The sequence below is a fragment of the Equus caballus genome, chromosome 2 (assembly GCF_041296265.1).
Source record: "Equus caballus isolate H_3958 breed thoroughbred chromosome 2, TB-T2T, whole genome shotgun sequence".
Taxonomy (NCBI): Eukaryota; Metazoa; Chordata; class Mammalia; order Perissodactyla; family Equidae; genus Equus; species Equus caballus.
This window is the reverse complement of record NC_091685.1, coordinates 24188955-24205385: the sequence shown is the minus strand read 5'-3', so window position 1 is coordinate 24205385 and position 16431 is coordinate 24188955. Positions and strand designations below refer to the sequence as shown.

The 16431-nt window shown below is 55.9% G+C and overlaps 1 protein-coding gene across 2 annotated transcripts in view; it reads left to right on the top strand.

Moving 5' to 3' along the window:
- Positions 1–3043: 3043 nt before the first annotated feature.
- Positions 3044–16431, top strand: part of NHSL3 (NHS like 3) — a 28323-nt gene continuing 14935 nt past the window's right edge. Inside the window, exon 1 of one of the 2 annotated variants that reach the window (XM_023634182.2) lies at positions 3044–3395. In XM_023634182.2, the coding sequence (XP_023489950.2) occupies positions 3161–3395 (235 nt within the window). In that variant the 5' untranslated portion in view covers positions 3044–3160. Of the gene's footprint in view, positions 3396–13484; positions 13736–16431 lie in introns of those variants that run through there. The other variant, XM_070260474.1, reaches the window with a different exon arrangement.

Sequence of the window (16431 nt, the reverse complement as noted above, 5' to 3'; positions counted from 1 at the left end):
AAATTCCACCTCTGCCCACAGGCAGCTGTGTGACTGCTGGCCAGTCACTCCACCTATCCTTAGGGTTCCTTTTCACGGAACAGGAATACTCCTAATTGCTCGACATCTTCAACTTTGCAGAAGTGCTCCACCCTCCATTACAATTCCTTCCGGCCCCTCTGATTGGTCTAAGAACCCGGGAAGTCACAGGTGCCCCCAGCCCTGGCTGTGTAATATGCAGACTCTCACCGTTCCCGGTGTTCCCTATAAAATGAGGGCGGCTCAGCCACACCTTGGCCTGGCTGCCTAGTCTGGAGTCTGTGGGGCAGAGGCCAGGCACAGCAGGGGACAAAGCTGGAGCCTGTGAGAGGAAGGTCTCCCAAGGGTGGGGGATGAGGGAGCATTGGGTAGGTGTCATGGTAACATTGGAATGGTCCTAGGTTTTCCAAAAACAGAGGGGGCAAAGCTGGAGGGCCCAGGGCCTGCTGCCCCAGGCTTGGTTGTTGCTGGTTCCTCTCTGGGGACAGGCTGTCAGCTTCCTGCCTGGTCAGGTGACAGTCTGGCTCTAGGATGGACTTTGGGCCCTGCCAACAGGGGCTGCTGGGAAGTCAGTTTCCTCAGATGCCCATAGGGACAGCAAAAAAATGTGGCAGAGCTGAGCATTCATGAATTGAGAGAGCAGGGTTGCAGGCTAGCCCTTCCCAGGCTAGCCCTCTCTTGGTGTCTCAGAAGCATGTCTGTACATTAGGCCAGGGGACAAGAGGGAAAGCTAGAGCTGCTGGCCTGAGGGTGGTCCAGGCTGGGGATGGGAGGTGAGAATGTCGGGGTGTTGGAGGTGGGAGCAGCGAAGGGAATGCAACCCTGACCTTTCCCCACTTCCCTCCTTCCTCTCCTCACCTCCAAATCAAGGGACCCAATCTATGAGTTGACTCCTGGGGATTCTGGTTTGAGGGGAGCGTTTGCTGGGGAATTATATGAGCCACTGGCAGGGCCAACTTCATGGGCATAGCCACCCATGGTCCTACTCTCAGAAAGGCTCCACACTTGGTTGAATGCTCTGCTGTTGCCCTCTGGAAATTTTTAATAACCTTTGAACAAAAGGCCCTGCATTTTCATTTTTACTGGGCCCCGCAAACTATGTAGCCACTCCTGGCTACTGGGAAGAAGGCAGTGCTGAAAGGGTGGGTGGGGGGCAAGACTGAGTAACATTCCTCTCCTGATCACCCCTTGCAGCAGCCAGAGCATGTTTGCCTTCCCCTCTCCTCCCTACCCAGTGCATCCAGATTAACCAACAAGCCAAGGCCCCGTGCGCTGCTCTCTCTCCGCCTCAGCCCTGCCTATACACTTTTCCTTTGGTACTCACCAGCTGAGGGAGAGGCAGGGTCCTCAGGGCTCGTGCTGGCTGCGTAGAGAGCACCATGAGAACAGGGCCCAATGATCCCTGTGCATGGCGCAGTGCCTCACGCAGAATGGGTGCTCTGGGATTGTGGACTGGACCTGAATTAACGGTGGTTACATGGGAAACTGAGGCCCAGCAAGGACAGTGATCTGTCCCAGGCCCCCTAGGTGGGGGGAGTGTCAGTGATGGCCCCGCTCTGCCACAGCTGAGACAGCTGAGCCCCTGGGGACACTCGGGGGGCTGAGGCAGGTTAGAGAAGTCAAACGCTGCACTCCAATCATTCTAAAATGTTATATTGAGTGCTGTGCACACCCTGCCAGGCCTGACTGGGCTGGGTGCCCCAAATAAATGAGTCTTTGCTCTCATGAAGACCAGGACCAGGAGAAAGCTATGTAACAAGGGTCAGGTTGGGTGACGAGGATGAACACTAATGGTGGGGTGACCACAGTGCCCTTTTGGGGACCCAGGGAGTCCAAGAGTGCTGAACCCACAGCTGACCCCTAGGGCAATTTCCAGCCCCCTGGGGACCAGGCGCAGACAAAACCTAGATTGCTGGTCTTGGCTGCTCCTCTGCTGCTGACCACCTCTGTGCTCTTGGGCAATCTCTGTCCTCTCCTGTCCTCAGTTTCTCATCTGTCCTATGGGGGTAGCACTCCATGCCCTGCTTCCCTCCTAGCTTGTTGTGGGATCAGATGATAGAAGAGTGCTTGGTCAGCTACAGTAAAGAGCCAGAGGCCTGGAGGAAATGAGCACAGCATTTTCATGATTCTTAAAGGCTTTCTTCCTTACTACCATCCTCAGTCACACGTCTCACCTCCAGAGGATCTCAAAGCTCCTTAGGAGCTCAGTTCATGAAGGCCAAGATCAGCCCTAAGCAGTGCTGAGCGACCCAGTGGGAAATCCAAACCCAGGCAGGGGTGCCCTGGGGCCTCACACCCTAGCCTAAGGGTATACTGAGGCACAGCTCTCCTTAACCCAGTCACCAAGGGGTGAAGTGGAAGGGAACCCAAGAGGCCTGGGTCCCGGCTCCACCGTGAGATTATGGGAGGCGGGAGAGAATGTGGTGAGGGAAAGGAAGGCCCACCGTTGGCCACAGGTCACAGGTCTAAGGTGGGCTGAAGTCTCCATCTCTAGAGCAAAACCTCCAACAGTGTCTGGGTCCTGGAAAGAATTCTCAGAATTCCCTTATTCCAGAATCCCCCATCTCTTCCCAGACCAAACTCAGGATATCAACTTCTCTTGGGGTCCAACCCCAGCCATTGTCTTCCCCTCTTCCCTGAGCGCGTCCCCCTCGCTTCCAAACCCGGTCCCTTTCGCGCCCCGGCGGAGACAGAACCCCAGGACCGCCCCCCCCCCGGACCCGCCCGCGACCCCGCCCTCTCGGTCCGGGCCGGTCCGCACGCCTCCGGGGGCTCTGGACCATCTCTCCGGGCCGGCCCTCGCCCTCCCCGAGCCCGAGCGCCCAGCCCGGGGCTGCGGGCCGAGGAGGCGGGGAGGGGCGCCGCTCCCGCCCGCGGCCGCTCCCCGCGCGGCTCCTTCCCCCCGGCCGGCCCCGCGCCCCGCCCTCCGGCGCCGCCCGCCGCCGCCGCCGCCGCCGCCGCCGCCGCCGCCGCCGCCGCCGCCGCCGCCGCCGCCGCCGCCGCCGCCGCCGCTCGCGCTGCCTCCGCCGCCCAAACTTTTCTCCGGCGCGCGCGTCTCCCGCGGCGGCCGCCTGCCCGCCCGCCCGCCGGCGCATGGGCGCCCCGCCGCAGGGGCCCCGCCGCCAGCCCGGCCCGCCGCGCCATGGCGGCCCGCGCGCCCCCCGCCGCACCTGCGGCCGACGAGCCGGGGGGCCCCGGCGGCCCCCCGCGCAGGAAGAAGTCCCGCTCGGGCGCGTCCGGCCTCCGCCGCGCCTTCAGCTGGCTGCGGGGCAAGCGGCGCAAGAAGAAGGCGGCGGGCGCCGAGGGCGCCGACCCCGCCGCCCCTCGGGCCAAGAAGGCGGACGACAAGGCCAGGAAGGCCAAGGGGAAGGGCCGAGGTAAGGCGGCCGCGCACCTGGGCGGCCGGGGTGGCTCCGCGGCGTGCGGAGGGGGTGACCCCCGGCGCGGACGCGGGGAGGGGCGGAGAGCCCGGGCTCAGCCCGAGCACCCCCATTCTGCATCGCCCCCCAGAATTCCCCAGACTCAGCCCTGCCCGGTTCTAGAGGAGGGGACCCCCGGCTGGGGCAGGGATCCCCTGGCTTGAGCAGGGTGTGCGGGCAGCCTGGCTCTTGGGACGGTGAGGCAGTCCCCCTCCCGCAGGCTCAGCCAGGTTCTGCCCTCTGCTGAGTCAGGGGGTCAGAGACTTGACTCTGGCCTGGTGCCGATGGGAGTGGCCTTGCATCCTCGTGGGGGTCCCTCTGGGTCTGGGGGGTCACCTGCACTCGAAACGTGAGTCAGCCGTCTAGGTGGATCTGGGTTTCCAGCCCCACAAAGGACCCAGCCTGGAGCGTAGCATGCTTTAGGTTCTCGCCAGTGTTAGGTTTTCTCACCTGGCCCCCCTCACCGCTCACCTGGGCCAAACCGCAAACATCCACCTCCTGGGGTGGTGAGCTCACCGATGTGAACCAACCACCCCTTCTGGCACTCCTTCCCTCCCCCCAGCCCTGGTAGAAACTGCCACTGTTGGAAGTGTGCTTACAGATGGGGGAAACTGAGGCCCAAGTTAATGGAGAGGCTGTATCTGGACTGGGGTGGGTACTTAAAATACAACAGCTAATTTCCTGCCTCTGGGCTCCCTCTGGCCTGATGGAAGGGCGGGATGAAGGGAGGCTGACCTGGCCCGTCTCTGCTGAGGTCACTTTTCTCGTGTCCACTTGCTTGGTTTTTCCCTCATCTTCCCCTCTGTCTCCCGTTTGAGGGGGAAGGCAAGAGGGCCTGCCTTCCTCCGAAGCCTCCTGGCCTAGGCTCCTGCTGCCGTGTTAGAGGTGAGGAAATGGCGTGCACGGGCGCATCCCATTCTGCCTGTTTACCCTCCCAGTGTCCTTTAACCGCCTCCTCTGGAGGAGAATTAGAAGGAACACTTTAGGGGTCAGGAAGAGGGTGAAAAGCCTCTTGTGTGATTGCATCCGGCCTGATCTTCCTTTTGGATAAGGGCCCTGCCCCCCTGTGGCCTAGCCACAAATAGAAGTCAGGGTGCTGGGGCTGGGATGGCTGGGCCAGGCCCTGAGGGAGGGTTTGGGTGAGGGGTGTTTGTAAGAGCTGTGCGCCCCAACAGCACGTGGAGTCTGTCCCAGGGCTGCCCCACTGGGATTCAGTCTGAAGTCATCCCCATCTTGCTCAAGAGGGTGCACGTCAGAACTGCAGCAGGAGGGATAGTGGTTGGACTGTTGGGATTGGAGTTAGAAGGCTGCTAGTGTACCCCAGGGCAGTGGACACTTTTCCCCTGGGAGACCAGCCTGGAGGCAGAAGCTGGAAGAGCTGACCCTGTAGCTGACCCCTGGGTTAGGGATCACTGGGTTAGTGGCCAGGCCTTCCTCTGCCTTGTGTCTGGTGTCAGGTAGCCCTGGGCTTTCCAGGCAGCAGGTCGGCCTGATTTGGGCCCACGTGCTTGGGCAATACTTCCCTGCCCCTGCCTGTTCTTTCCCCAGGTCTGGGGGTGGCCCCAGGTATGACTGGAGGAAGTCCTGCTCCCTTTTGCTTCAACCTCCTATTATTCCAGTTGTTTCCTTGTCACTTGCCTGGCCCAACTTCTTTTCTGTTTATTAAGAGAAATAAATCTGATCTCTCTAATCTCCACTGGCATCACTGATCAGGAAGGGGAAGCTCAAAGAAGGCTTCACTCTTTCTGGGGAAAATGTTTGGAATGGAGATTGTGGGAGATAGGAAAGAGGCACACACAGAAAACTCCTGGGAGGCAGGGCCTTTGCCAGGGAGGTCATTATCTCCCCCCTCCCAATCTCTGGACCAAAGACCCACAGAGCAGGGCTCGGCTCCCCGAATTGGACTCCCCTCCTACAAGGTGGGAAACTGAGCTTGGAATAGATTTTGAGCACCTGTCTTCCAGCACTCCTCCGCTCCCCTCACTGCCCTGCACAGACTCAGAAGAGAGGAAATCTGGCACTTATTGATTATTCTGAGTGTGCCAGGAGCCCTGTATCCATTATCTCATTTGAGCCCATTTGCAGATGACAAAGTTGAGGCTCAGGGACAGGGAGCAATTGATTTGCTCAAACTGGGATTTGAACTCAAATCATCTGCCTCTAAAACCGGTACTGTTTTCACGACTCTCCCAAGGACACAGTCCAGGGGGTAAGGCTTAAAGATCTTTTTCTCCAGCCCATTCTACAGATGGGAAGTGGCGCAGAGAGAAGTGAGGGAACTTGGCAGAGTGGGCAGTGTCAGAGTCAGGCAAATGAGTGTTCATATCCTGGCTCAGCTGTCAGCAAGCCCCGTGACACTGGGCAAGCAACTTCTCTGTGACCTCACTGATATCTTTACTGTCTCAGGGAAGAGAGGGGACCTTCCCAGAGGGTTGACCTCCTGGCTGGACATTGCCTTGATGGGTCTGTGAGCTTTCCGTCTCTCCAAGAGTCTTACAAAGAGAGAATGTGAAAAAGATAGGAAAGTGGAGCCATTATAGAAATGCCAGGGGTTGTTATTATTGTGTTTGTTAAGTTTAATCACCTGAATTGTAAGGACTCAGTCTAGAAGGAATGCGTTCTGAGGCTGACAGGACAACTCCTGGACTCTGGTGTGCCCCTTTAAGGCCGCATGACACCAGCAGGTTATTGACACCTCCAAGCCTCAGTTTCCTTATCTGTAAAATAAGGGTAATAAATCCTGGCTTTACAGGGGTGTTTCAGAGATCAAATTAGATAACAGACATGCAGATGCTTTGTGAACGGTGGAGGATGGTCCAGATGGTAGCAGGTTTCTGCTGTTGTGATGCTGAGGACTTCGGCATTTGCTAAGTTCATCCTGATCCGTGTTTGGAAAACAACTCGGTTACACCTCAGGTACCCGTGATGATGACTGTTATTGAGTGGGGGGATCCACAGAAAGTGGAGTCTTACCTTTGTCCAACGGGAAGACTCAGGCATAAGAAAAGGTAAAAAAACAAACAGGAATCCATATTTTCCAGAAATATCACCTGGACTTTAGACAAGTGTGTGGGGAGGAAGTGTTTCTGGGACAGATGCCAGGATTGGAGCCTGGTAGATAATCGCAGGAGGCTTTCTGGAGGAGGTGAGCAGAGTGCCGGCTCATTTGAAGGGGAACATGAAGGCTGCTGTGTGCCGGACCCTGGCCAGGCATTTTCATGACTGTTGTCCCTTGTTCTCACAATGATCTGGGAGATGGGCAGTTGTTACTGTTCATAGGTGAGAAAGTAGCCTCAGAGGGTGAAAGTAAGTTGATCAAGATTACTCAGCTTCATTCATTTGAAAAAGATATATTCTGGGGCCGGCCCTGTGGCACAGCGGTTAAGTGCATACGTTCTACTTCGGCGGCCCAGGGTTCGCTGGTTCGGATCCCGGGTGCGGACATGGCACTGCTTGGCAAGCCATGCTGTGGTAGGCGTCCGACAGATAAAGCAGAGGAAGATGGGTATGGATGTTAGCTCAGGGCCAGTCTTCCTCAGCAAAAAGAGGAGGATTGGCAGCAGATGTTAGCTCAGGGCTAATCTTCCTCAAAAAAAAAAAAAAATATATAGTGTCAGGCTATATAGTGCTGTATACTGTTCAGGGTAATTCAGATATGTGGGACAACACAGGCAAGCTTCCTGCTTGCCTGGGAGTGATGTGGCACTGACAGAACCACTCAGTCTGCCTCCAGAGGCCACTCTCCAAACTAAATCATATGAGGCTGGATGGGTTTCTGACTCTGGATGGGAGAAGCCTCTGTAGAATCTTAGAACCAGCTCTGGGGATAGCGCACTCTCGAAGGTTTTTCTCAGGCAGTGGCAGTGGCTGGAGGGTAGGAGGAGTGGGGATGGCTCCGACTCTCACAGTGAGAGTTCAGCAGCCACGCTGCCGGGCCCAGCAGGTTGAACCCCTGACCTCTGGCCACTCACTCAGGGTGTGCCGTTGTGGAGACACTCCTGAGTGTGAATTCTGCTCTGCTGTGTGACTTTAGGCAGGTTCTGCCCCGCTCTCGGCAGGATATGCCCTGTCTTGACAAAGATGAGGTTTAACGGCCTCTGAGACCTTTCTAGCTCTAGAATTCTGTGGGTTTGAGAATGGGCTGGAGGAGCAAACTGGTAGGGGCCAGGAGCATGGGGGTGGGAGCTACGTCCAGGAAAGGAGAGCCTACCTTTGGTCAGTCAGGTGGATAAGACATGGGGGCCCAGTGGCCTGGATGCCATAGGAAAGTGGGCGAGGAGAGTGCAGTGTGAATAATGCCGTCTCTCCCTGCTGAGGAAGGGGCCTGTGTAGTTCTAAAGCGAAGTGAGGACCCAAAGGCACTTTGCTTAGGGGGCACTTTGCCTCTCTGAGGTCAGGATGGTATCTGTTTGCCTTTCAATAAACACTCCATGTATTTCCACATTCTATGCCCTTGCATATACTCTTCCCCCTTCCCTTCCCTTTTCCATCCAGTGAACTCTTATTCATCCCTCAAGGCCTGGCTCCAGTGTCATCATCTCTGTGATACTCCTGGGGAAATCACTGCCCCCAGACTGTAGAGCAGGGAAGAGATTTAGAGTTGGACGGTATGTGCTTTTCTGGCCACCGTCTTCTTGGGTAGGGGCATCTCAGTGTCTGGGGCCTGGACTAATGTAATAGGGGTAGGGCTCCCTCTGCTGTGGGATACATCCAATGGGGGAGTGGCTTCCATAGAGGAGTCTGGGCCCACCTCCTCCAGGCCCCTGTGAAGGGATGGGCATTGTCTGCCTTGGGTCCAGATGGGAGAGGGCACCTCATTAATTGATTTCACAAGTACTTATTAAGTATTTAATACCAGATAATAAGTAGCAACTATATGTCAGACCCTGTCCTGGGGATGATGAGAGACAAGGTCCGAGTCCTCATGAACCTCACAATTTGGGGGAGGGAACAGACACTGAACAAGTAATTAAGGGTCAAGAAGTGTGACAACCCACAACTAAAATATACAACTATGTACTAGGGGGCTTTCGGGAGAAGGAAAGATAAATAAATAATCTTAAAAAAAAAGTGACAAAGGAGGGAGCACAGTGATCTCAGGGGTAGATCAGGGATGGCTTCCCCGAGGAGGTGACACTTGAGCTAAAATGGAAGGATGAGGGGAAGCTGGGCTTGAGGGATTTGCACTGCCAGAATCAGGCAAGGCATCTGCTAGGGGCTGGGACCAGCTGGCTGTCTGGGGTTCTGTGGGGCACAGGGATCGCCATACCTCACTGTTCTGAACATCCTGAGGGCAGGAGCTGGGTTGACTGTCTTTTTCCTCTGCCCTGCCCAGCACAGGGCCTGGCACTAAGTGGCTTTGAGTGACAGGTGGGTGATCCAATAGGGGCCCCCAGGGCATGGGCATCTCTGGATCCTAGAGGCTCAGAGTTGATGGCCTGAGATGTCCCAGGGAGCCCTCATGGCACATACAGATAGGCAGCTGAAGCCCAGAGGAGGAAGTGACTTGCTCAAGGTCATTTGGCCAGCCAGCGTTAGAGGCGCAACAGGAGCCCACACCTGCTGGGCTGACCTCAGCTTCTCCGCTCCTTTGTTCAGACTTAGACTTCAAATGGAAAATCCCCTCCCAGAGAGTTGCTTCTTCCATGGGTAGGACGAGATGAGCAGGCAGCTGAGGCAAGGCCTCCAACCCCTCCCTTAGCTCTGACACCTTCAGGGGCTCATTCCAGCTGCCTCGCCCTCTCCCTCCATGGAGGCCCAGATCCCCACGTGGCACACATCCCAGCCTTCTCCTGGAAATCCCCCTCAGGCTGGGAGGGGCCCTCCCCCCACTGCTCTCTCCTTCTCCTGCCCCTGAAGCAAGGCTGCCAGCAAGGTCTGCATCGGGGTGGCTAAATCCCTTGGGCAGGAAAATCTCTACTCTGTTGTCAGCAGAGGGCAGAGGGAGAGCCTCCACTCACCCCCCTGCCCCTTGGAAATCCCCCTCTCCCCACACCCTCAAAGCTGTCTCAGCTGCTCCTGGCCTGTCACATGCTGAAGAAAACTCATGAGAGGAGGCATTGTATATTGTTTGGGCCGCAGGGAACGTGTGGGGTGGGGAAAGCAGGTATGTACACCTCCACCGTCCCTCTGCAGACCCCACGGCCACCTTGCCTGACTTGGAGAGGGAAGTATGCAGAAGCAGCTTCCTTAGGCGGAAGGGATGGAATCTTTGTCCACGGGGCCTGCCCGGTGGCGCAGCGGTTAAGTTCGCACATTCCAATTCTCAGCAGCCCGGGGTTCGCCAGTTCGGATCCCCGGTGTGGACATGGCACCACTTGGCACGCCATGTTGTGGTAGGCGTCCCACATATGAAGTAGAGGAAGATGGGTACGGATGTTAGCTCAGGGCCAGTCTTCCTCAGCAAAAAAGAGGAGGACTGGCAGCAGATGTTAGCTCTGGGCTAATCTTCCTCAAAAAAAACAAAAATAAACAAACAAAAAACTTTGTCCACCTCCCCATTATTATACTCCACGGGACTCTGTGCTCTTGTGCTCCACTGTCCTCCGGGGTCGGTTCATCAAAGGCTGTCAGTTCCACTCACAGGGTGCCCAGCTCTGTGCTTGGCATGGAAGGGAGTCAGATGGCTTAGCTTGCAAAAGAGTTAAACCCCAAATTTTCTGGCAAAGTGCATGATTCCCAGGAGGCTGCTGGTGGGGTCTTTTCCAAGCAGGGCCTCCTGTCTGTTTAGGACACCTCTCCTCCAAGCCCCTAGGCAGGTGAGGCCTTCACCACCGTTCTCTAAGAGAGTCACGAGGCACTCCAGTCCTGTCTTGTGGTTCCAGGAGCTCTGGTCCCTACGCCTTGCACACCACCTACTTCTTCCCACCAGTCCTACCCAGGCTCTCTCATGCTCTTGGCTGTTGGCAAAACCCCTCCTCCTGGATCCTGGAGCCAGCACAGCCTTTGTGGTGGGAGAATGTAAGATCGGGATAGAGTCTCTCTTGGACCCTGCTGCCTATGCCTCTTCACCTCCACCAGTATTAGGTGCCATCATCCCCACTTCCACCAGTTTCCATTAACATGTATGACACACCTACTGTGGGCCAGACACTGTGCTGAGCCTGGGGTTACCAAGAGGAGGGAGACAACCTCTGCCCTTGAGGAACTTGTTTTCTGATGGGAAAGGGAGATACCAAAACAAACCGTTGTCTTGAGACAAGTGCTGGGCTGGTGTTACCCAGGGTGCAGGGGGGCCCTGAGGTGTGGTCAGGACTATGTCAGAGCACAGCACTCATGCCTGTGGGAGCACGGAGAACTGAGCTGGGGGAGGTAGGGGTGCAAGGAAGACTGCCTGGAGGAGTAGGGCCTTGAGGATAACAAAGGATCTTCCAGGCAAAAGTGGCAGAGGAAAGAGCATGTGTGAAGGCCTCGAGGTGTGCACTGGGGAGAGGCAGGCGGTTTTGTGTAGCTGGAGCTCTGAGAATGAGAGGGGTGTGGTCGGAGGTGAGGCTGAATATGTGTGTGTGGCAGGGGCGGTGGGCAGCTCCTCTAAGGCCTCCTGCCAAGGCCAAGGCGCCTGCTATGTTCCAGACATCCTTCTAGGTTCTTTGCACGCCTGTCCTCACTCGATTCATGCCAAGGGATTTCGACTTTACCCTTGAATGTTCTCTCTGCTACCCCATACCACCTTTCCTCTTCATGGGCCTCAGTTTCCCCATCTGTAAATTAAGGGAATTGGGCTAGCCGGTCTCTTCCAGCATTGACACTAGGACTCTCTTCTCTGTTCAGAGCAGGGACCTGTCCACACAGGTTGGTATATAGTATATGCTCAATGAGTTTTTTCTGGATGGATGAAGAAAATACCAGCCCCTCAGGGACTTCACTGTTGTCAACCTCAGACTTTTAGCAAGAGCTGGGCCTCAGGGAGTGTGGTGATCAGCTATGTCTCTCTGATTTTTCAGGGAGGGAACAGGGTGTCTTGGAGCTGCTGGGCCTAAGAGGCAGCATGGTGTAGTGGAGGGGGTTGCCCAGGTGGCAGAAAGGATGAGCCATATGGGGATTAGAAGCGAAGGCTCCGGACTCCCAGCCCAGCGCTCCCTCTGCTACCCCATGCTGCCCCTCGTTGGAGAGACAGGGCAGAGTGATGGTGAAGGAGAGTCACTGCCCAGGAAATGGGGCCCTGGACACGTCCCCGGGCACAAGGACACTTTTGAGGACACGGAGGGGGGGGCCTTGGGGAGCCTGGAGGACTTTCAGAAGATGTGAAGCTTGGCCTGGGCTTTGAAAGATGAAGACTTGTGTAAGCGCAGATGAGTGAGGGGCACACAGCTCCACAGATGCACAGACATGGGTGGTTTCATGTATGTTTACCTATACACTCCATTACTTACATACGCACACACCCTCCAAATGGAGATGTGGGCGTCCACTCCACAAACAATGGTACAGTCATACCCATACACAAAAGCACATGCAATCACACAGTCTTACAGACAAACCTATTTTCACTTACATGCATGCAGGCAGACTGGTACTCACTCAGACACACAAAAATCAGTGATATTCAGCCACCTTGAGAGCGAATCACAATTACATAGGAAGATTTACAAAAGCACACATCCAGACATATGGAAAGAGACTCAATGATATGGATGCAGGCACACAGTCACACACAGGATTACACAGAGAGGAACCCACATGTTCAGGGTCACAGATACAGAACTACACAGCCACCTTGAAGCATACAATTACAAATGCCCAATTACGTGCCCCCCCTTCAAAGTCATGCAGAGGCACAGATAAAGTGGAGGGGTAAGCGGCATGGAGCAGTGGGTATTGGAGTCAGTCTGGGTTTGAGTACTAGCTCTGCAGCTTAATGCTGTTTGACTTTGGGCTGGTCAGTTGACTTCGTGGAACCTCAATTTCCCTGTCTGTAAAATGGGGATGATAGAAGTACCTACCTTTCAGAATTGTTTTGTGGGCAAAAAAAAAGAATGCATGAAAGCTGTTATCACAGTGCCTGGCACATAGTAAGTGCTGTATATCAGTCCCCTTATCCACGATTCCTCTTCCTGCAATTTCTGCTACGTGTGGTCAACTGCAGTCTGAAAATAGGAAATGGAAAATTCCAGAAATAAACAATTGATGAGTTTTAAATTGCCTGCCATTCTGAGTAGCGTGATGAAATCTCTCGCCGTCCAGCTCCCTCCCGCCTGTGACGTGAATCATCCCTTTGTCCAGCGTATCCATGTATACACTACCATCCGTTAGTCACCTGGTAGCCGTCTGGGTTATCAGGTCAACTTGTCGCTATATTGCGGTGCTTCTGTGTTTGTGTTCAGGTAACCCTTATTTTACTTAATAATGGCCCCAAAGTACAAGAGTAGTGATGCTGGCAATTCGGATATGCCAAAGAGAAGCCGTGCTTCCTTTAACTGAAAAGGTGAAAGTTCTCGACTTGATAAACAAAGATAAAAAATCCTATGCGGAGGTTGCTAAGATCTACAGTAACTTTTATTACAGTATATTGTTATAATTGTTCTATTTTATTATGGTTAATCTCTTACTGTGCCTAATTTATGAATTAAACTTTATCATAGGTATGTATGTGTAGGAAAAAACATAGTATATATAGGATTCGGTACTATCTGCGGTTTCAGGCATCCACTGGGGGTCTTAGAACGCATCCTTGCAGATAAGAGGAGAATGCTGTATAAATGTTGGTACTATTACTTTGAACACCATTACTACAGAAATACAGTCAGATCCATACTTTTGTACACACAGGCACAGAGACACGGGGTGGTGGTTGGTGGGCCCAAGCAGCAGCAGGGCTCCGGACTCCGCCTGCTGGAGCCCGTCCCCTCGTCTCTTGGCTCCACTGCAGTCCTCAGAGAGGCGGCTCCTGGACCGGGAGAGCAGGCGGCCTGCCTGCCCCACCTGGATAGGCCGGGCCTTTCCGGAGCACTCTGGGCGGGGCGGCTCAGCCGGTCTCCCAGGTCCTAGGAGGGGCGGAGCCTACGGGACGCGCACCAGGCCCCGCCCCCTCCGGCCCCGCCCCTGGTCCGACCATTGGCCGCAGAACCCGGGGGCGTGGCCAAGCTGGGGCTGGGGGCGCCTGCGGTGGCCGCCCGCGCGTCTCGCTGCCTCCCTGCCCCGGCTGCGGGCCCGGTGGCCGGGCTGGTTGGGCTGCGCTCGGGTTCCCGCGCCGGCTCCTGTGCCCGCCATGGGCAACTCACACCACAAGAGGAAGGCCCCCAGCGGCCCCCGGGTCCGCAGTTTCTGGCGGTTCGGGCGGTCGGCGAAGCGGCCGGCAGGTAGGGGCCGGGGGTGGGGGCGGGGCAGGCGGGGAGGAGGGTCTCCCTGCCGCAGCCGCGCCGCCACCGCTGCTGCCCCCTCCCGGGACCTGGTGGGGGTGGGAGGGCCAGGAATCCCCCGCACAGACCCCACCCCTCACATGCACACAGACACACACACGAATACCCACGGGCGAACACACGTACATGTTCACAATTTACACAGTCACACAACGCCCACTCAGATGTACGGACATGCAGACACAGAATCACATACACAAACACTCCCACATCATCCCTGTAAGACGCACAGATCTCCAGACATTGTACATATACCTGTGCATACGGTTTACAGAGCCGCACGAACTATACCACACGCGCAGATTCAGACACACGGTCGTATACACACATCAGTCATGTAGGTACAGCTGCCCAGCGTCTTAGGCACACAGATGTACACACGGGTTCCAAACTGCACAACCAACCAGATACACAGTCAGGCTCAAAGACCCGAAGGCACTTGTACATACACGCACGTTCCCCAGGCTTTAGCCCCCAACAGCCTGAAAGTTTGCTGGAGGGAGGGGAGACAAAGGTGGAGGGGAGAAGCAGGAAACGGGGGGCTGGAGGCTCCGGGCCGCCTCCATCTGGCACGATCGGGAGTCGGACTGGTTTTCTGGGCTCTCTCCCCACCCCCATCCGCGCCGCCGCTGCTGCCTCTCTCCGTCCCCCTTGCCCCCGCCCCCGTGGTCGCTGCCGCATCTCCCCCTTTTCAGTGCAGCCACCGAGCTGGAACGCAGCCCTTCCCAGCGTGCTGCGGGATCCCTCCGCGGGTCACATTCCAGCCTCCAAGTTGGGGGGAGGTGGGGAGAATGGGGAAGGCCTCCAACCCCAGGGCTGGGAGACAAGATTCCTGGTTTCCTCCAGCGGGTGCGGCAGTTCAGGGTATCCCCCAGAGTCTCAGGGGGTGCTGGAGGAGAAGCTGTCGAGGGTGCCTAGTTCCCTCACCTGGTGAATCCAGAGATGGAGCAGGGGTAGCGTGGTGGTTTCACCGCCCCCCAGGAAAAGGGGTCTCTGACAGAGACGGATACCTGCTCATTTTGGGGAGTGAGAGAATCGTGGAGGAGGTGGGGTGGGGGCCCCCTGCTGTAGTGGGAGAATCCACCCACGTCTTCCCAGGCTGGCCCACATTCCTAGAGGTTCAGAACTGAGCCTGGTGATCTCATCTCTCCACTCGGGGGATAGAAAGAGCCTGGGCTGGGAATTAGGGGTCTGCGTTCTCAGTGTGGCTCTGGTGACCTTGAGCAGATTGCTTTCACTTCTCTGGATCTCCCTGGCTACTACAGGGGGCCTTGCCTGTGAAATGAGAGGGGTTTAGCTCAGGTGGCTTCTGGAACCCTTACAGCCCTGGCTAGCCATTTTGTGGATGAAGAGACTGAGGCCTAGAGAAGGGAGGGCTTGTCCAAGGTCATTTGCCTGTGGTGGTTTGAGGAATAGTAATGATAATCGAGTTAACAATAGGAAAAGAGTTAATGAAGTTCCGGTAGGATCTCTGAGGGTTCCTCAGAAGGTGAGTTGAGAGAGTCCAGGACCTTCCAGTACTGCTTGCCCCAGCAGTCCTGAAATCAGGCCAGTGCCCACCTACTTCTGCTCTTCGACTCTGCACTGAGGGAGTGGGGCTGGGGCTGGGCTGCATTCTTCATCTGCCCTCCCCCGGCCACTCTGATCTGATGGTTTCCTGAAAACCAACTGTGGGTCCAGACTTGTGACCATTTGTGGTGGGGGAGAGAAAGATGAAGAGAGCTGTGTTGGCAGTTCCTGCCTGCTGGCCTTAAGCCGCTTCTAGCAGTCCTGTGCTCTTCCAGCTCCTGCTGCAACTCAAGGGTCCATCAGGCTTTAAGATGTTCCTAAAAAACCAGAAAACAATGTCAAGGCAACAGAGAAGGAAGTGGGGGAGGGGAGGGGAGGTTGGGGAACATTCTAGGCTATATAGCAAAAGGCTTTTGGGTTGGGGCCAGTTTTTAGGAAACTGAGGAGATGGTCAATCCCTTGGGTTTGACTCATGCCAAGGATTCTCAGGTCTCTCCGGCCTCAGCCTCTGCTGTCACAGGCCCTGGTCTGGGGCAGGGGCTTGAGTACATGTGATTAGTCCCTGAGAGGATGAGGGAAAGAATGCAAGGCAAGCTGAGGGGGCTGGAGTCTACTGGCCATAGGGAGCCAGGGAAGGTGTTTGAGTAAGGGAGGGGCCTACGAAAGTGAGGCATTAGGAAGATGGCTTCAGGGTGGGGGCGGGGGCAGGCAGAACAAGTTGGGGGGTGGGGGGGGCGGGGTGGTGAGAGTGGAAGCTCAAGGAGCAGTCTGGAGCTGTTGCAGTAATCCAGGGGAGAGGTGATGAGGTGAGGACTGGGGACAGGGTGGGAGCTGTGGGAGTGGAGAGGAGTGGCAGCTGCAGAGACTGCAGAGGAGGTGTCAGAAGGGATGGGACCTGGGATTAATCTGATGCTGGGAGTAAGGGCCGGAGAGGGCTGTGAAGGCTCTGCTTGAGGCTGCTTGGCTGGGGGACGCTAGCAGGATACTAAGACCGTATGCTAACCCCTTACATCGATTAATCTATTTGTCCTCCAGCAGTCTTACAAGCTAGAAGCTACTATTCTCCCCTGTTATTACAGATGAGGAAGCTGGAGCTCTAGAGAAGTGAAGCCACTTGCCCAAGGCCA